The 21,336-nt window shown below is 46.9% G+C and overlaps 1 protein-coding gene across 4 annotated transcripts in view; it reads right to left on the bottom strand.

Annotated features, from left to right (window-relative positions):
- LOC138678876 (tetraspanin-33-like) overlaps positions 1-21,336 on the bottom strand; it is a 162,349-nt gene that overhangs the window by 88,743 nt on the left and 52,270 nt on the right. For all 4 annotated transcript variants that reach the window (XM_069767756.1, XM_069767757.1, XM_069767759.1 and 1 more), the window contains 2 exons: positions 8,252-8,326; positions 7,996-8,091 (listed from right to left, as the gene is read on the bottom strand). In XM_069767756.1, coding sequence (XP_069623857.1) covers positions 7,996-8,091; positions 8,252-8,326 — 171 coding nt within the window. The remainder of the gene's footprint in view (positions 1-7,995; positions 8,092-8,251; positions 8,327-21,336) is intronic.

The following is a 21,336-nucleotide window of genomic DNA, read 5'->3' as shown; positions in this document are numbered from 1 at the left end:
TCCTGTGAGGAAAGATGGGACCGTGCAGACCCATGGTTCTGCAGCTCCTGGGAAAGGGGAGAGAGAAACTGAATAGTCTGTAGAGAGTGTGAAGGAGGAAGGAGCAAAGGAAAGTAAAGAGCTGGAGCTGGAGGGGAGCTCCACGCTGAAGCACAACAAACCGGTGGCCAGAAGACCGAGGTTGTTCCTTACACAATAAGGATGCCGCTGCCGCTCTATATAACACCATAATAGCTGTAGCTTTGGAATCTGCTGCCCCACTTACACATACCAAAGCTCGCAAAATTAACAGACAGCCCTGGCACACCAGCCTGACCAAAGAACTGAGGCGAGCTTCCAGGGCTGCTGAGCGCAAATGGAAAAGATCCCACTCCAATGAGCACTTCATCGCATTCAAACAGTCCCTCACTACTTTCAAGACCACACTCGCCACAGCTAAACAAACCTACTTCTCATCTCTCATATCCTCTCTGTCTCACAACCCTAAACAGTTATTCATCACCTTCAATTCTCTCCTCCGTCCCCCAGCACCTCCTCCCTCCCCACTTATCTCCGCTGAAGACTTTGCCTCATTTTTCAAGCAGAAGATTGATAGCATCAGAGACAGTTTTGGTCAACAACCCCCAGAGCACTTCCTCCCGATTCCCAGCCCTCCACCTCCAAAACCAACTTCTCCACCATTACAGAAGATCAACTCTCCACTCTACTCTACTCTCAAGATCGCATCTCACCACCTGTGCACTTGACCCGCTCCCATCCCACCTCATCCCAAACCTCACCACAGTCTTCATCCCAACCCTAACCCATCTCTTCAACCTATCACTAACAACTGGTGTTTTCCCCTCAAGCTTTAAACATGCCTCCATCATACCTATCCTCAAAAAGCCCTCTCTTGACCCATCCTCTGTATCTAGCTATCGCCCAATATCACTTCTCCCTTATGCCTCCAAACTACTGGAACAACACATTTACCTTGAACTGTCCTCCCATCTCTCTTCTTGCTCCCTCTTTGACCGCTTACAATCTGGCTTCCGGTCACACCATTCCACTGAAACTGCCCTAACTAAGGTCACCAATGACCTATTAACTGCCAAGAGCAAGTGACACTACTCTGTCCTCCTCCTCCTGGACCTGTCGGCTGCCTTTGACACAGTGGACCATTGCTTATTATTACAGACCCTCTCATCCCTTGGCATCACAGACTTGGCCCTATTCTGGATCTCATCATACCTAACAGACCGGACATTCAGCGTCTCCCACTCACACACCACCTCCTCACCTCGTCCCCTATCTGTCGGAGTCCCACAAGGTTCAGTCCTTAGGCCCCTGCTCTTCTCCATTTACAACTTTGGCCTGGGACAGCTCATAGAATCTCATGGCTTTCAGTATCACCTCTATGCTGATGACACAAAGATCTACATCTCTGGACCGGATATCACCTCCCTACTAACCAGAATCCCTCAATGTCTGTCCACTATTTCATCCTTCTTCTCCGCTAGATTTCTCAAACTTAACATGGACAAAACAGAATTCATCATCTTTCCCCCATCTCATGCGACCCCCCCAATGAACCTATCCATTACAGTAAATGGCTGCCCACTCTCCCCAGTCCCACAAGCTCGCTGCCTCGGGTTTAATCCTTGACGCTGATCTCTCCTTCAAACCACATATCCAAGCCCTTTCCACTTCCTGCCGACTTCAACTCAAAAATATTTCACGAATCAGTTCATTCCTCAACCAAGAATCTGCAAAAGCCCTTGTCCATGCCCTCATCATCTCTCGCCTTGACTACTGCAATCTCCTGCTCTGTGGCCTCCCCTCTAAGACTCTCGCACCCCTCCAATCTATTCTAAACTCTGCTGCCCGACAAATCCACCTGTCCCTCCGCTATTCCCCGGCCTCTCCCCTCTGTCAATCACTTCACTGGCTCCCCATTGCCCAGAGACTCCAGTACAAAACCCTAACCATGACATACAAAGCCATCCACAACCTGTCTCCTCCATACATCTGTGACCTTGTCTCCCGGTACTTACCTACACGCAACCTCCGATCCTCACAAGATCTTCTTCTCTACTCCCCTCTTATCTCCTCTTCCCACAATCGTATACCAGATTTCTCTCGCGTATCACCCCTACTCTGGAACCATCTACCACAACACATCAGACTCTCGCCTACCATCGAAACCTTCAAAAAGAACCTGAAGACCCACCTCTTCCGACAAGCCTACAACCTGCAGTAACCACCGATCGACCAAACCGCTGCATGACCAGCTCTATCCTCACCTACTGTATTCTCACCCATCCCTTGTAGATTGTGAGCCTTCGCGGGCAGGGTCCTCACTTCTACTGTACCAGTTATGACTTGTATTGTTTAAGATTATTGTACTTGTTTTTATTATGTATACCCCTCCTCACATGTAAAGCACCATGCAATAAATAATAATAATAATAATAACTGTATGCCCCACAGCAGAAACGGCAGACAGGAGATTGCAGGTCGCCTGCCCACCATTAACACCCGAAGACACAGCAGCACATAGAGCCCGGAGTCATACTGAGAGGCACCTGTAAAAAGACTCGCACTGCCTACCATGTGGGTAGTGCCCTACTAAAAGGGACAGAGAGAACGTGGGAACCTTGTGTGAGGCCTAAGGCAGCAAGGGACTGCAATACAGCGCAGAGAGGAAGGCTTCCAACCCCACATGCCTAGGGGGATTCCTGAATCGCTTCCGAGCTGGCCGGACCATACCAGTACCTGTGATCCGGTACCCTGGACTGTGGCTGCCTTACACCAGTAAAAAGGTAAAGAGACTGCAACCTTGTGTCCTCTAGTTTTTCTTGCACTACACCATCTTCATCTACTACATCGGGAGCCCTGGGGACACAGCTTCACCTGTGGGAAGCCATACCATCCGAGCTGCCATAACATTACCCCCAGTGGACCCCTTTAAGCAGTGGCGGCCATCCCTGACCGAATACCACAGGTGGTGTCACGAACAAATAACTTTCATAAACGTTATTCCCCATTCACATCCCCTTTTATTGGACGCCCAGGACCACGGACAGGGTCACTGCCACTGTGACTACCCCTTTAAGTACCGCCGGACCCAGTACCGAGTGCCCCACGGTCCTAGCAGGCGCTCCATGTGCACAGACCCATTACTTGAATAGGCAAATAGCGCTCCGTTCCTCCCGAGCCTCTGCGTATGGCTAAGTAGTACTGTACAGCCACATATGGGGTATTGCCATGTTCAGTAGAAATTGTGGGACAAATTTTGTTGCCATTTTTAGCTACTTCTAGTGTGAACATGTAAAATCTTTTGCTAAAACAAAATTTTGGTGGCAAAAATGTAGTTATTTTGTCTTCACTACTCAATGGTATAAAAGTATGTGACACACCCATGGTGTCAATATGATCACTGTACCCCTAGATAAATTCATTGAGAGATGTAGTTCATAAAATGGGGTCACTTATGCAGGGTTCTGCTGTTCTGACACCTTATGGCCTCTCCCAGTGGGTCATGGTACCTGCAAACCATAACAGTAAAATCTGGCGCTCCTTGCCTTCTGAGCTTTGCAATGTGCCTGAAAAATATTTCCCAATTACATGGAGGCTATTGGCACACTCAGGAAAATATGGACCTCAGTTTGTTTTAAAAAAAAATCCTATTTCCCTAAAAATTAAAAACATGGGCTAAAACAACATTTTAGTGGTAAAAATTTAATTTATTCTTTCTTCACCACTCAGTGGTATAAAATTCTGTGAGGCACATGTGGTGTTAATATGATCACTGCACTCCTAGATGAATTCATTGGGGAGTGCAGTTTGTAAAATGAGTTCCCACATAGGGGGTTTTGGTTGTTCTGTCACCTCAGGGGCTCTGCAAATGTGACATGGCACCCTCAAACCATTCCAGCAAAATCTGAACTCCAATAGAGCGCATTTTCCCTTCTGAGTTTTGCACTGTGCCTCAAAAGTAGTATTCCCCTACATATGGGGTATCGGCATACTCAAGAAAAATCACAAAACAACTTTTGGGGTCAAATTTCTGCTGCTACTCTTGGTAAAATAAAATATTTGGGGTGAAAATATTATTTTTGTGGAAAAAATATGATTTTTTTAATTTTTACAGCTCTACTTTATAAACTTCTGTGAAGCACTTGGGGTTCAAAGTGCTCACCACACATCCAGATAAGTTCCTTGGGGGGTCTAGTTTCCAAAATGGTGTCACTTGTGGGGAGTTTCCACTGTTTAGGCACATCAGTGGCTCTCCAAACGCGACATGGCTTTCGATCTCAATTCCAGCCAATTTTGCATTGAAAGTCAAACGGCTCTCCTTCCCACATATGGGGTATCAGCGTACTGAGGACAAATTGCACAACTGTTGAGGTCCAATTTCTCCTGTTACTCTTGATAAATTCAAGTTTTTTAAACATTCCAAAAATTTCTGTGAAGCACCTAAAGGGTTAATAAACTTCTTGAATGTGGTTTTGAGTACCTTGAGGGGTGCCGATTTTAGAATGGTGTCACTTTTGGGTATTTTCTATCATATAGACCCCTTATACTCTTATAACTTCCTAACAAAAATAAATTTTGGTTCCAAAATTGTGCTGATGTAATGTAGACATGTGGGAAATGTTAATTATTAAGTATGTTGTGTGACATATCTCTGTGATTTAAGGGCATGAAAATTCAAAGTTGGAAAATTGCAAGATGTTCTAAATTTTCGTCAAATTTCTGACGCAAGTCACATCAAAGAATTTTTACCACTATCATGAAGAACAATATGTCTTGAGAAAACATTCTCAGAATCACCGGGAACCATGGAAGTAATCCAGAGTTATTACCTCATAAAGGGACAGTGGTTAGAATTGTAAAAATTGTCCCTGTCATTAACATGCAAACCACCCTCGGGGGTAAAGGGGTTAATAATCATAATATGAAACACACATAGTTAACGATTGTCCTAATAGTTGTTAGTATCTGGATCGGTTAATAATAACCCATATTTACTAAACAGGCTAATAATAGGTATCCTGTACAGGTACAGTGGCTTGCGAAAGTATTCATCTCCCTTGGCTTTTTTGTACTTATTTTGTTACATTACAACCTGTGCTTGCATATTTTTGCAATCCGATTTGTGTGATGCATCAGCACTAGTGATAAGCGAATATGATCGTTACTCAAGGGTACTCGTGTGCAATGTTCTCATCCCCGCACCCGCATATTTTGCAGCTGTTGCACAGTCAAAAAACTTGTGAGGTTTGTCTAATATACATGAGCAATACCAGCACATTTTGTGGCTGCGTAACAGCTGCAAAAAATGTCGGGCGAGGTTACGCAAACATTTCACTTGAGTACCCGCAATACTGGGTACGAGCCCTATGGCCCAACGCAAACACGAGTAACGAGCACGCTCACTCATCACTAATCAGCATTAAATAGTCTAAGTTGGTGAAGTGAATTGAGAAAAATATAGCCATCAATTAAACTTATGGGATCAATTATCTAAAAACTTGCATGTGCATACTGTATGTATTCACCCCTTATGCCATGAAACCTCTAAAAAATTTTGTTACAAGCAGTTTCCTTCATAAGCCACATGCTTAGTGAAAGGAATTTCACCTGTATGCAAAGTGTCACATGGTCTGTCAGAATATACACACCTTTTCTGAAAGGCCACAGAGGCTGCAACACCATTAAGCAAGAGGCACCACTGACCAACCAACACCATGAAGACCAAGGAGCGTGGACAAGGAGATCATTAATCAGAGAGGCAGCACAGAGTCCAAAGCTAAAACTGAAGGTGCTGCAGAGTTCCCAAGCAGAGACTGAAATATCTGTCCATACGACCACAATGAACAATACACTCCATTGAAGAGTCTCCATTCCTCTCGCTTCCTAAAACTCAATGTAGACAAAACCGAACTCATCATCTTTCCCCATCTCACGTATACCCCCTACCTGACCTATCTATTATGGTAAACGGCATCACGCTCTCTCCCGCACCTGAAATCCGCTGCTTCGGGGTAACTCTCGACTCTGCCCTGTCCTTCAAACCGCACGTCCAAACTCTTGCCACCTCCTGTCACCTCCAACTCAAAAATATTGCCAGAATCCGTTCCTTCCTCAGCCCACAATCTACCAAAACTCTTGTGCATGCCCTCATCATCTCCCGCCTCGACTACTGCAACACCCTCCTCTGTGGCCTCCCAGCTAACTCTCTTGCACCACTCCAGTCTGTCCTCAACTCTGCTGCCCGGCTAATCCACCTCTCTCCACGCTACTGCCCTGCTTCTCCCCTCTGCAAATCCCTCCACTGGCTCCCCATTCCCCAACGAATCCAGTTCAAACTACTAACACTGATCTACAAAGCCATCCACAACCTGTCCCCTCCCTATATCTCTGAACTAATCTCCCAATATCTTCCCTCATGTAATCTCCGATCCTCCCAAGACCTCCTACTCTCCTCCACACTTATTCGTTCTTCACACAACCGCCTCCAAGATTTCTCCCGAATATCCCCCATCCTCTGGAATTCCATGCCTCAACACGTCCGACTATCCACCACCCTCGGCTCCTTCAGACAGAACCTGAAAAACCATCTCTTCAAGAAAGCCTACAGCCTGCAATAACCATTCTGCCGCCTCGCCATCGCCAGAGCCACCGCCTCGCCATCGCCAGAGCCGCCGCCTCGCCCCTACCTTCTGTCTCTTCCCCACTATCCCATAGAATGTAAGTCCACAAGGACAAGGTCCTCTCCCCTGTCTGTCACTGTAAACCTGTTTACTGTAATCGATATCTATAACCCTGTATGTAACCCCTTTCTCATGTACAGCACCATGGAATTAATGGTGCTATATAAATAAATGAATAATAATAATAATAATAATAATAATAATTGAAGAGTGGGCAGAAAAAAGCCTTTACTAACACACAAAAATTGTAAGGCTCGCATTAGGTTTGCCAAAAGACAAATGGGAGACTCCCCAAATGTATGGAGGCAGGAGCTGAGGTCAGATGAGACCAAAATGTTACTTTTTGGCCAGCGCGGTAAACACTATGTCTGGCGCCAAACCAACACAGCTTATCACCCCAAGAACACCATCCTCACAGTGAAACGTGGTAGTGGCAGCATCATGCTGTGCTTATATTTTTCAGTAGCAACGACAGGGAAAATGGTCTTAGTCAAGCGGAAGACGGATGGTGCGAAATACAGGGATATTCTTGAGCAAAACCTGCTTCAGTCTGTCAACGATTTCTGACTGGGATGGAGGTTCACCTTCCAACAAGACAGTGACCCAAAGCATACTGCTAAAGCAACACTCGAGTGGTTTAAGGTGAAATGTATAAAAGTTTTGAAGTGGCCTAATCAAATCCGAGACCTTACTCCAATTGAGAATCTGTGGCCAGACTTGAAAATTGCTGTTCACCAGAGGAAACCATCGAACTTGAAAGAGATGAAACAGTTTTGCCTTGAGGAATGGGCAAAAATCCCAGTGGCAAGATGTTGAAAGCTCATAGAGACCTGTCCAAAGCAACTTTCAGCTGTAATTGCTGCAAAAGGAGGCTCGGCAAAGCACTGACTTTACATGGAGTAATAGTTATGTACACTGAAGTTTTCAGTTATTTTGTCCTACTTGTTTGCTTCGCGACAATTTAAAAAGAAAAATAAATGTTCACAGTTGCAGGCATGTTCTTTACAATAACTGATACAAACACTAAAAAAAAAAAAAAAATCCAGGTTGTGGGGTAGCAAAACATGAAAAATGACAAGGGGGTGAAAACTTTTGCAAGCAACAGCTTAGCAGTGGAACAGAAAATACACACTACAAATTGAAGTGTTTTTCAGCAGTGTTGCTTGGACATGTGATGCAAATCAAAACATTTTAATTTTCACCAAAATGTGCCACAAATTGCATGATTTAGGTTTTTATTTCATGAATACACTTTTAAATATCATTATAACGTTTTAAATAACAAGATCAATGTTACCTTTTTCTGAATGTAATCAATGAAGTTTTGCAAATCTAGATCTTCTCGGTAATAAATAATAGCCCTTAGCATTACAGAAGAGGCTTTATCCAAAACCTGTAAAAAAAGTGAGAAATCCTCCTCCTGTTAACCTGACATTAATTTGTTAATTTGTAGTATTACTGGGGTTCAACATGGTATGAGATTATTACAATACTTAGTATTTTCTTTATGAAAAGGGTCAATTGAGTTTAGAATTTTATAGAGAAGTACTTACCATTCCTGAAAATATAAAGCCTAGAACAGCTGCCACAAGCTGAAGAATCAAGACTACAATGAGCAATCCAGCAAACTGAAGAAAGGAAAGACACTCATCAATGTCATTTTAGGTACATTTGTTTTAATTAAATATAAAAAATGGAATGCATCTTTCCAGAAATGCATATACTTAAACTATATGCTTAAAAGAAGGTATCTACATGCTGCAGCCAGTACACTTTTGCTTAGAAATGGTTAGAAATGGTCAGAAATCTAGAGAAGGCATCTAACTTTGACAATTGTTTATTTTACAATAGAGGTTTTTTAAGGTTATAATGTAAAGTGCAGCCATGTTCATTGCCACTTTTGAATTAGATTCTTACTAGCAAATGTGCCTATTCGATCGGAAATAGAGTAGCAGTTTTAATATTGATTTCTGAGCAGATAAAGGAGTTGTCCAAGACTGAAGTAGGGATGGCATATCCCTAACATCCCCACCAATCAGCTGTAAACTGCAGCTGCCCAAATTAGGCCATGTACATTGCTTATTGGCCGTTTCCAAGAACTGCACTTTATATGCTATTCATGTGAATGGGAGAAAAAGTACAGCACTCGTAGCGGCCACTAAGCAGTGTACAATGCAGCTAAGTTCCACCTTTTACATCGCTGAAATCCAGCCTTTGCTGGAGCCATTTTCTGCTGGTCAGTTAAGGTACTAATCTCAAATAGATGAGTGATTTCTAGTGATGAGCGAACATGCTCGGATAAGGGGTTACCCGACCATGCTCGTGTGCTAACCAAGTGTCGAATAATTTGTTCCAGTCCCCGAGGCTGCATGTCTCATGGCTGTGTAGGGAGGTCGACCGGCCCGCGGGTACCTGCATGCCAGGATTTACATAGTATTACTTCTCTGCATTTCTTTGCTGGATTTATTTTGTTTTAGAAGAAAACTTAATGGGAAATGTTTCCTTCACAACTCGGAGCATTTTTTCAATTCCTTACGCTTTACTTTCTTGTCCTCTGCATTCACTGTTCCTCACTAATTCACCACAATCCAGCTCATCACTACCGTTCTGTTTAGCAACAGTCCTTTACTCAACTCACGGTTCCGCGTCTACTTTCACCATAGGGGAGTTATGGTACCAGTATGGTTAATACTTATCTTCTCTAATGCTGATGCTCTGGAACTCCCACCCAGGGAATTCTACTCATCTAACTTACTCAGTCCTCTCCAGGCTGATTACCTTCAGGAGCTATGAACTCTTGGCCTTTCTGCTAGATGTCCTCTCCCAGGACCCATGTCCGATAAATCACTCTGTCTCTGTCTCTTCTGCTCCGGATCTCAGTATCCCTTTCCACTGGTTTCCACACACGTAACGATGCAGCACTGCTAACATTGGACCTTAGATTCTTTTTCTAAACATTCCAGGCCCTATCTAACTCACTACCAGTAAACTGTCTCTCCCTTCAACTTGACCCCTCCCACTCTGGACTAGTCCCTATCTGTCTCTTTTACCTATCTGTTGTTTGGCAAAATACAACTTTGTCACCAACAACACAAATCACTATACATGCAATCACCATTAACGCATATCACTATTTACATTACGAAATATAACATTACACATGTTCTTTAAGTGGGAACCTGGGAAATATATCCATCTCCTTACATAGGTTTAATTAAAAAAGGACTATTTAACTTCTGTATGGCAGCTGTAAGGCAACCGGACAAGTCATGAATGGGAGGTATGTGTCCATGAGGTGACAAGCCTCATTGATGTAGAACCCGAAGAAGCAGGTTTCAGCACACATAGTGCTGAGAGGTGTTTTAATGGGTCCAGATTATGGGGACGGGTTTTACAAGCACCTGAAAGAGCTGAGTGGGTTTAGCTGTTCACTTACCTCCAGCTCAGGTCTTGGATTGTCTGATTTAAAGTAGCTGGGGATGTCTCACGGGGTTTGTGTGTTTTTCAAGGTGAAGAGACCTTGAATGAGCTGCTCAGACCCTGTTGGAGTCTGAGAGGAAAAGACTCACGTTTTAAAACAGGTTGTATATGGACTGCTTATTTTCTGTATTGTTCTATTATGCCTTTTGTTTACCTGGAAAAGGCTGTCTTATTTTTGCTAACCCTGATGGTTTATGACCTTTTAATAAACCGCCTCTTTGTTTTGAATCAACAACCTAAGTCCCATGTGTGAACCAGCGTCTACCACAGAGCTGATCCCTCACAATTGGTGCTAGAAGCATGGGCACGAATCCCAATGTGCAGTGTGACTGCCGCAGAGATACCACATGGCCTGGGTGAAAGCGTCTGCAGTAACACGGGTAGCGATGACAGACAGCATGGAGTAGCTTATCAAACATCTGGTACAGGTCCAACAGCAGCAGCATCAGCAGCAGCAGCAGATACAACAGCAGCAGCATCTGGCACAACAGGAAACAAATAAACTATTGGTGCAGTAGCTCCAACAGCAGTAGTAGCAGCAACAGAAACAGGAGATGCTTGCACGCCAGATGGAACTCCTCCCAGATGCAAGAGAGAATTGCTGAGAATTGCATAATGACCATTATGAAATAGCACCTCCTCAAAGCACAAGAGGCACAGTCCAGGGTGTATAATAGATTGGCGAGGGTGAGACACTTCATCTCTGGGGATCGGGTACTGATACTGGTACCTACGGTGGAAACCAAATTCCTGGCCAAATGGCAGGGCCACTATGAAGTAGTTGAAAAGGTTGGTGACATCAACTGTAAAGTCCACCAACCAAGGAGAAGGAAGCCCTACCAGGTGTACCACGTCAACCTGATTAAGCCATGGAGAGATAGGGAGCCCATAGAAGGTCAGTGTTTGGTGGCTAAGTGTGAAGCCTACATGGAAGAGGTCAAGTTGCTGTCACGTGCCCAAAAGCAACAGTGCCGAGATTTGCTACAATGGAACAGAGACCTGTTCTCAGAACTAACAGGTTATGCTCAAATCATAGAGCATGAGATTCTGATGTAGCCTCATGTCCTGATAAACTTGAAGCTATATCGGATTCCTGAAGCATGCCGAGAGGTGATCTCAAAAGAGGTGAAACGGATGCTGAGCCTGGGAGTCATTGAAGAGTCCAAGAGAGGCTTTACAATGCCACCTTTGACCTCATAAAAGGGTATTGGCAAATCCCCATGTCCCAAGATGCAAAGGAGAAGATGGCCTTCTCAATGCCAGATGGCTGTATCCAGTACAGCTCCTGCTACCTTCCAGAGAGCCTTGGACGGGATCCTAGCGCCCCACAAGAAGTACACGTTGGTCCACCTGGATGACATCGTTATCTACAGCCAGGATTGGGGAAGCCATGTGCGCAAAGTCCAGGTGATACTTGATGCTCTACGGAAGGCAAGGTTTTCCATAAACCCGAAGAATAAGGTTGAGTTGATCCAGAGTTGGCCACAACCTCTCTCAAAGAAGCAGGTGAAGGCATTGCTAGACATCGTGGGCTACTACCCTCAATTTATCCCTAACTTTGCCATGATAGCTGCCCCTTTGACAGACCTCTTTAAAGGGACAATGTCAACTATGATTAAATTGTCTCTAGAAGGTGAGACGGCCTTCCAGGAACTGAAGATAGCCCTGAGTAAACAACTAGGGCTGTTGGCACCAGATTTCTCTAAGGAGTTTCTGGTTCAGACAGATGTGTCAGATGTTGGGTTGGGCGCTGTCTTATCACAAAAGGTGAACGGGGAAGAGCATTCCATAATGTACCTATGTTGGGAACTGACATCCTATGAGAAGAATTACTCCATAGTGGAGAAGGAATGTTTGGCCATTAAGTGGGCATTGGACATTCTAAGATACTACTTCTTAGGCAGGAAATTCAGGCTAGTGTCAGACCATGCACCGTTGAGGTAGATGACGGAGAAGAGGATAAACAATGCCCGAGTGACCAGTTGGTTCTTAGCACCACAGGATTCTAGCTTCTGAGTCGCCCCGCCTGGGCCGTGGGGTACTCGGTACCGGGTCCTGAGTTTCACAGGGGGATGTCACGGTGGTGATCCGGTCCGTGGCCCTGGGCGCCCATTTAAAAGGGAAAGGTCTTTAAAGGGAATAAAGTTTATGTTCATGACGCCACCTGTGGTATTCGGTCAGTGGGGACCGACGCTGCTTTAAGGGGTCCTCGGGGGTGATGTTATGGCAGCTAGATGGTATACCTTCCCACATGTGAAGTATATCCCCAGGGCTCCCGGTGTGTAGATGGAAGATGGTGAGAGGTCCAATGAAGAATGAGGACACAGGTATGCAGTCTCTTTACCTTGTTTACTGAAGTCTTCAGGCAGCCACAGTCCAGGGCACCAGATCACAGGGCAGGCAGGGTCCGGCCGGCTTGGAGGCAAGTTAGGAGTCCCCTTACCCCGGTGGAAAGCAAAGCCTTCCTTTAGCACCGTGGTGTTGTAGTCCCTTACTGCCTATGGCTTCACATAAGGTCCTCACAGGTGTTCTCTCTCTGTGTCCCCCATATAGGATAGGACACGACCCGTATGACTGGTGACTTGAGGCGGTTTGAGGGACTCTAGCACGCCCCAGCCTCTAAGGGTGTCACCGTGCCTCCTGGGTACTAAGGGACCGTCTAACGGGATCTGTGTGTTTTGCAAGGTGAGAAGGCCTTGCGTGTGCTGCTCAGACCCTGCCCTGCTGGAGTCTGCGGGGAAAAGACTCACGTTTAAAACGGGTGAGCCTGAGCTGTATATGGGCTGCTTTTTTTCCGTTTTGTTCTATTATACCTTTTTGTTTACCTGGAAGAGGCTGTCTTATTTTTGTTAACCCTGACGGTTTATGAACTTTTAATAAACCCACCTGTTTGTTTTGAATCAACGAACTAAGTACCGTGTGTGAACCAGCATCTACTACAGAGCCAATCCCTCCCACTACTTAAAAGTGTTGTTTAGGCATCTAATATTGGATCGGTGGGAGTCTGACACCTGGCACCCCCATCATCTATTTGTAGCACCCCAGGTAACCGTTTGCTACAGTGATGTTGCCTTTCCTTTGGGGAGGGTAATATCATGCTTGGAGGCAACGGAGTTCTCTTTCCCAGGTAAGGCACTCACACACAACTCATTCCAAATCCATGCCAGGAGGTGGAGCTCAGGACCCAAATTCAGGGGAGCTTCCCTAAGCTATATGTATCCTGATCTGGAGGAGGAGCTGGACAGTTGGTCCAGGGAGACAAAAGGGACAGGATAGTCTGATAGAGTCACTGAAGGAGAAGGAAGTCTGGAACCGAGAGCAGACAGAGAGGCCTAGCAGCCACGTGGGAGCTGCAGCCTCTGGAAAGAGAGAGAACCTGAAGGGTTGTAGTATGTGGTGGAGCTACAGAGGAAAGAAGCAGAGGAGAGAGAAAGGGCTCAGAGGGGAACTGCGATCAGACACCCTCAGAGGCAGAGCGCAGCAGCCGGGTACCGGGAGCCCAATTCTTTTGTGGGACTCTAAGACACAGAGCAGAATCGGAGGGCTGAGAACTTTATGGGATTGGCCCACACCTCACCTGAGATGCAGCAGCACCTGAGGAGCCCGGGGCATGATAGAGTCCCTATAAAAAGGCTCAAGCTGCCCGTCATGCAGGTACCTGTCTCAGGAAAAGGGGAATAGAGGACTCTTCAAGAAGCTTCAGGCAGCAGGGACTTCATATACAGCAAGCGCTATTTGGAAAGGCTCACGGACTTCGACTGGAAAAAGGGAATCCTCCATTGCCTCCGAGCCGGCCGGGCCATACCATCACCCATGCCTGGTACCCTGGACTGTGGCCTGTTAAGTCCAGTAAACCAGGTAAAGACTTACAGCTTGTGTCCTTTACTCATTTTACTGGCCTACACCATCATCGCCATACAATTCAGGACCTCTGGGGACCCCTCTTCACCTGTGGGAAGCGTTACCATCATTGCTGTGACAACATCCCCCAGAAGACCCCTTTAACGCAGCGTCGGTCCCGCTATTAACCGAACACCACAGGTGGTGTCACGACAGACTCATTTACAATACCCCATTAAAGACCGTTTTCTTTTAATTGGACGCCCAGGGCCATGGACCGGGTCGCAGCCACCGTGACATCCCCTTTAAGACCAGACCCGGTAACGAGTACCCCACGGCCCAGTCGGGGCACTCCATATTACTTCCCACAGCGGCTGGATATCAACATTGAGCAAGGCTGAACAGGTAAGGTATTTTCAAATTTTACATCCTGCGGCTGTCAGTGATAATAACAGCTGATTGGTTTGGGTGCTGGGTGTCTGGCCCCCACTGATCTGATATTGATGTTCTATCCTAATTAGATGCGCAGATAACCTGTTTAAGTGATGTAGCTCTTCATTAGAGAGTACATGTGGAGCGCCCCCTGACACAGGGCCACGCGTTTCGGTACCGGGCCTCTCTGGTTCGGTCCTGAGGCTGTCACGGTGGCTAGACCCGGTCCGCGACCCTGCTAAGGGGCGTCCAATAAAGGTGGTACAGTCTGTCAGGGATTCGTGACGCCACCTGTGGTGTTCGGTCAGGGTGACCGACGCTGCTGTGGGGTCCGCTGGGGTGATGGAATAGCAGCTGGAATGTATACCTTCCCATAGGTGAAGTATGTCCCCAGGGCTTCCCAGTAAGGTGGATGGTGATGGTGTGAGGTGCAGACAATAACGAGGACACAAGGTTGCAGTCTTTTTACCTCTTTACTGAAGACTTCAGGATCCTCAATTTCAGCAAAAGACATACAAAATTTTGAAATGCTTAAAACAAGTAAATAGAACAATGCTTCCCTTTATGGGAGGTGAGGACACTTGAACATTACAAACAAAACAAGTTTTTCAATAACATCCTATTCTACGTACTATAAATAACTCTCATTACCCAGCTGGGTATTCTACTAAGTGCAAATTCTGAACAATAATTTAACTTTTCCTTTAAGAGCGTATAAGCTGAACCCACTAAAGGCCTACTATAGAATACTATAAAAATAATTCAACTTTTTCTTTCCTTTCTAGCTTCACCAATGCAGGACCGCCTCGCTCCTGGGCCGGGCCTACTGTCATTGTCTCTCTTTCAGCAACCAACTGTCGTTCTACGGTTCTCAGGAGGACTCTCTCTCTAACCCCTACGGGTTCACTTTCAATCTTTCCTGTCCTCAATCTCTAGCAACATTATCAAACTTTTCTAAATCACAACATTATCAACATTTCAACTTTTCTTAAGGCAACATGTGAACATTCCCTTTAAGAGGGAACCAAGTCTCTAGGAGGTAGTGCAGACCCTCTCTGTCTGCAAGTCCGTGGAAAGCAAGACCTTCTGCGTCATGTCCAAAAAACAATCTCTTCGCAAAGTCTTCTTTCTTTTGTAAAACCAGTAGGGAGCACCTTTAAGAAGGTGCAAACTATGTACAAAACATTTTTGGAATCATTCACTGTTCATGATCCGGCAGTCTTTGAAAACAATGATAAACTTGTGCAAAAAGAAATGCAAAACAATAGGGATCCCGGGTAAACAAAGGGACCCCTTTAAGAAATAACCCTGGACGGGTTTAAAGCAAAGACAGGAAACAGTTAACTATTTACATCTGTCGGGGTTTCGAGGTTTGTTACTGTAAGTCAGGGGGTAGCACCGGTTGGTCGGAGTAGCTCAGCTGGATACTGGCGGCTACCAGGTGCCACATAAGGGGCTCCCTCACTCCAGAAGGGCGTCTTATGGCTTTGCATATCTCTTTTCTCATCCGATGCGGTCACTAATTGGTTTTTCAGGTATAATCTGGGTTCGAATGTCAATTTTGGTAGTAGGTTCAGTAGCGGCAATAATGCCCACTGTGGTAGTAGTATTAGGATTTGTCAGTTCAGAGTTAGTCTTACGCTAACTGCTGGTTGCAGGACCTTGTGCTGCAGCGTTGTCATCTCTGTTTGCAGCATCTCGCTTTCCGGCAGGGCTTTGCTTTCTGGCTTCGGAGCGCTGGAACTTCTTTCTTGCTCCGGACCAGATGAGGCTGCCGACAGACGTCTGGTGAGGCCCCCGATGACGGTCTCTTTCCACCCGGCCTCAGTGCTCAGCTGCATCGGCCGGAGTTGATCGCTGAGGTGATGCCTGGCCACGGTATCTCTCCGGGTAGCAGGGGGAGTCCTCTGCTCCGACCCCACGCTCTGATCCCGGGCGGTTTGTCATGGCGTCTCCCACGTGGGCCATTCCCTGGTCTCTTTCCCGCTCTCTCCTTCGTGGGCGGTTTCGTTTCTTGTTTTTCCGCCCTCCATTGAGGATCAGGAGGCGGATCTCAGCTGCTGACGGACACGTCCTCAAGGTACAGAAATATTTAGATTGGGCGGCCATTATCTTTCGCGCTCTTAAGTTCTTTCAATCCCACTTCCACGCCCTTCTTCTTCTCCTGCGCTCCCTGGGGCGCGGCAATGGCGGCGGTTTTGGCGGGAATCTTGCAGCAAACAGCAATACACAGTCCTTGCAACAAATCACAGTCCAAACACGTTTCAATCACAATTCCAAGGCACACATGACCTGCTTCTCAGGCTTAAAGGGCCACTGCCACCCCCCTACAGCCGTTGTAAACTAAAAGAGCCACCTTGTGCAGCAGTAATGCCGCATTCTAACAAGGTGGCTCTTTTAGTTTTGTGTTCAGGTATTACTAAAATAAAGCAGTTTGAAACTTTGCAAAAATACCTGTCTTTGTCCACGGAGGCGGGTCTGAAGCCTCCTCTGTGAAGCGCCCAACTGCCGTCACTCATCTCTTCTTGGGCGATGGTCGCCGCCCCCTCCGCGCTGTTTTCTTTTCAAATCCAGCGCCGGCGCTGTGTAAATATTTGTGGGGCAGGCGCAGTAAGCTCTGGCAGTCTGATGTCCCAGCCAGGCTTGCAGACTGCGCCTGTGCTGGCAGTGCGGCCACCCACCTCGGTAATCCCTGCCCCGCACTGTGTTATGCATTATGCACAGTGCGGGGATGGGATTCCTGGGCATGCGCACTGCGTGTGTCAGCCACTCACCCAGGTCCCCCCGCTGACACACGCAGTGCGCATGCCCAGGAATCCCAGCCACCTGTGGTGTTCGGTCAGGGTGACGGACGCTGCTGTGGGGTCCGCTGGGGTGATGGAATAGCAGCTGGATGGTATACCTTCCCACAGGTGAAGTATGTCCCCAGGGCTTCCCAGTAAGGTGGATGGTGATGGTGTGAGGTGCAGTCAATAAAGAGGACACAAGGTTGCAGTCTCTTTACCTCTTTACTGAAGACTTCAGGATCCTCAATCCAGAGCACGCTTAACAGGGCTTTCTGAGACCGGCCGGTCTGATGGGCACATCCAGAGTTCCCTTTGCAGGTGGAAATCAGTGCCTACCACTAGCGCCTGTGTGTTGTAGTGCTACCCTGCTGAGCATTTGGAATAGTCCTCACAACTTCTGTTCTCGTTCGTTCATTCTTTCTAATTCTCTCTCGCTTGTTCCAGATGCTACTAGTATCTCGTCCCCCAGGTATGTTATGGCTAGGACGCACCCGTATGATGGGAAGGCTCGGAGCTCTTCCGGGACCCTAGAGACGCCCCTCTCCACGCGTTGCCCCCTATGGCTTCGTAGGAAATTTAAGGTAGACAGCCAACCTATAATTAACTGTCCTGCGGAGTTCGAAGTAAGGCCTAGAGTCAGTTACTCACGCGGTGTTCCGGCCACCGGCTACGCGCCTCAGTAGGATGTTGCCTCGGTCTCACGGCACAACTCCTACTGGTTCTCCTTTGTGCTTGATCTCGTTTCTCACTGTTCCACAATATCCTTCCCTTCGTGTCACTTTCTTAGGATACCGCCGCGGGGTGTGCAGTGTTATCCCCTGGTGGTCAGGACAATAATGGACCTGGTGGTTAAGAGCACACGGAATGACCTGATAGTTACTGATAATAAAGGACGAGCTCTGGGACGTGGGAACTCTGCTGACCGCAATCCCTAATCCTATCAAACACACTAGAAATAGCCGTGGGTTGCACCTAACGCTCCCTATGCAACTCGGCACAGCCTGAGAAACTAGCTAGCCCTGAAGATAGAAAAATGAAGCCTACCTTGCCTCAGAGAAATTCCCCAAAGGAAAAGGCAGCCCCCCACATATAATGACTGTGAGTAAAGATGAAAATACAAACACAGAGATGAAATAGATTTAGCAAAGTGAGGCCCGACTTACTGAACAGACCGAGGATAGGAAAGGTAGCTTTGCGGTCAGCACAAAAACCTACAAAAAGACCACGCAGAGGGCGCAAAAAAGACCCTCCGCACCGACTCACGGTGCGGAGGCGCTCCCTCTGCGTCCCAGAGCTTCCAGCAAGCAAGACAACAATAAAAATAGCAAGCTGGACAGAAAAATAGTAAACCAAAGAAATACAAGCTGGAACTTAGCTTCTGCTGGGAAGACAGGTCACAAGAACGATCCAGGAGTGAACTAGACCAATACTGGAACATTGACAGGTGGCATGGAGCAAAGATCTAAGTGGAGTTAAATAGAGCAGCCAGCTAACGAATTAACCTCGTCACCTGTGGAAGGAAACTCAGAAACACCCACCAGAGGAAGTCCATGGACAGAACCAGCCGAAGTACCATTCATGACCACAGGAGGGAGCCCGACAACAGAATTCACAACAGTGCCCCCCCCTTGAGGAGGGGTCACCGAACCCTCACCAGAGCCCCCAGGCCGACCAGGATGAGCCAAATGAAAGGCACGAACCAGATCGGCAGCATGAACATCAGAAGCAAAAACCCAGGAATTATCTTCCTGACCATAACCCTTCCACTTGACCAGGTACTGGAGTTTCCGACTCGAAACACGAGAATCCAAAATCTTCTCCACCACATACTCCAACTCCCCCTCAACCAACACCGGGGCAGGAGGATCAACGGATGGAACCACAGGCGCCACGTATCTCCGCAATAACGACCTATGGAATACATTATGGATGGCAAAAGAAGCTGGAAGGGCCAAACGAAATGACACAGGATTGATAACCTCAGAAATCTTATACGGACCAATGAAACGAGGCTTAAACTTAGGAGAGGAAACCTTCATAGGAACATAACGAGACGACAACCAAACCAAATCCCCAACACGAAGTTGGGGACCCACACAGCGCCGGTGGTTAGCGAAACGTTGAGCCTTCTCCTGGGACAATGTCAAATTGTCCACCACATGAGTCCAAATCTGCTGCAACCTATCCACCACAGTATCTACACCAGGACAGTCCGAAGACTCAACCTGCCCTGAAGAGAAACGAGGATGGAAACTAGAATTGCAGAAAAACGGCGAAACCAAAGTAGCCGAGCTGGCCCGATTATTAAGGGCGAACTCGGCCAACGGCAAAAAGGACACCCAATCATCCTGATCAGCAGAAACAAAGCATCTCAGATATGTTTCCAAAGTTTGATTAGTTCGTTCGGTTTGACCATTTGTCTGAGGATGGAAAGCCGAGGAAAAAGACAAATCAATGCCCATCCTAGCACAAAAGGATCGCCAATACCTCGAAACAAACTGGGAACCTCTGTCAGAAACGATGTTCTCCGGGATACCATGTAAACGAACCACATGCTGGAAAAATAATGGCACCAAATCAGAGGAGGAAGGCAATTTAGACAAAGGTACCAAATGGACCATCTTAGAAAAGCGATCATAAACCACCCAAATGACCGACATCTTTTGAGAGATGGGGAGATCCGAAATAAAATCCATAGAAATATGCGTCCAGGGCCTCTTCGGGACCGGCAAGGGCAAAAGCAACCCACTGGCACGAGAACAGCAGGGCTTAGCCCGAGCACAAATCCCACAGGACTGCACAAAAGAACGCACATCCCGTGACAAAGACGGCCACCAAAAGGATCTAGCCATCAAATCTCTGGTACCAAAGATTCCAGGATGCCCAGCCAACAATGAACAATGAATCTCAGAGATAACTCTACTAGTCCATCTATCAGGGACAAACAGTTTCTCCGCTGGGCAACGGTCAGGTCTATCAGCCTGAAATTTTTGCAGCACCCGCCGCAAATCAGGGGAGATGGCAGACAAAATTACCCCCTCTTTGAGAATACCCGCCGGCTCAGGAACACCCGGAGAGTCAGGCACAAAACTCCTTGACAGTGCATCAGCCTTCACATTCTTAGAGCCCGGAAGGTACGACACCACAAAATCAAAATGGGAGAAAAATAATGACCATCGAGCCTGTCTCGGATTCAACCGTTTGGCAGACTCAAGATAAGTCAAATTCTTGTGATCTGTCAAGACCACCACGCGATGCTTGGCTCCTTCAAGCCAATGACGCCACTCCTCGAATGCCCACTTCATGGCCAACAACTCACGATTACCAACATCATAATTAAGCTCAGCAGGCGAAAACTTTCTAGAAAAGAAAGCACATGGCTTCTGCTGTGAATTCTGTGGCAGAGCTCCCTCCTGTGGTCACAAGTGGTACTTCGGCTGATTCTCTCTGTGAGCTTCCGTTGGTGGAGGAGAGTGGTACTGCGGCTTCTGAGTTTCCTTCCTCAGGTGATGTGGTGAAGTCGTTAGGTGCTGCTCTATTTAACTCCACCTAGTGCTTTGATCCTGGCCTCCATTCAATGTTCTAGTATTGGACCTGTTTCCTCCTGGATCGTTCCTGTGGCCTGCTGCTCTGCATAGCTAAGTTCCGCTTTTGCTATTTTGTTTGCTGTTTTTTCTGTCCAGCTTGCTTATTTGTTTTTTCTTGCTTGCTGGAAGCTCTGGGACGCAGAGGGTGTACCTCTGTGCCGTTAGTTCGGTACGGAGGGTCTTTTTGCCCCCTTTGCGTGGTTTTTTGTAGGGTTTTGTGTTGACCGCAAAGTTACCTTTCCTATCCTCGCTCTGTTCAGAAAGTCGGGCCTCACTTTGCTAAATCTATTTCATCTCTACGTTTGTCTTTTCATCTTAACTCACAGTCATTATATGTGGGGGCTGCCTTTTCCTTTGGGGTATTTCTCTGAGGCAAGGTAGGCTTATTTTCTATCTTCAGGCTAGCTAGTTTCTCAGGCTGTGCCGAGTTGCATAGGGAGCGTTAGGCGCAATCCACGGCTGCCTCTAGTGTGGTTGGAGAGGATTAGGGATTGCGGTCAGCAGAGTTCCCAC

Source organism: Ranitomeya imitator, chromosome 1 (assembly GCF_032444005.1).
Source record: "Ranitomeya imitator isolate aRanImi1 chromosome 1, aRanImi1.pri, whole genome shotgun sequence".
NCBI classification, from domain to species: Eukaryota; Metazoa; Chordata; class Amphibia; order Anura; family Dendrobatidae; genus Ranitomeya; species Ranitomeya imitator.
Note: the sequence above shows the minus strand (reverse complement) of the source record. Positions and strands in the feature narration are given on the sequence as shown.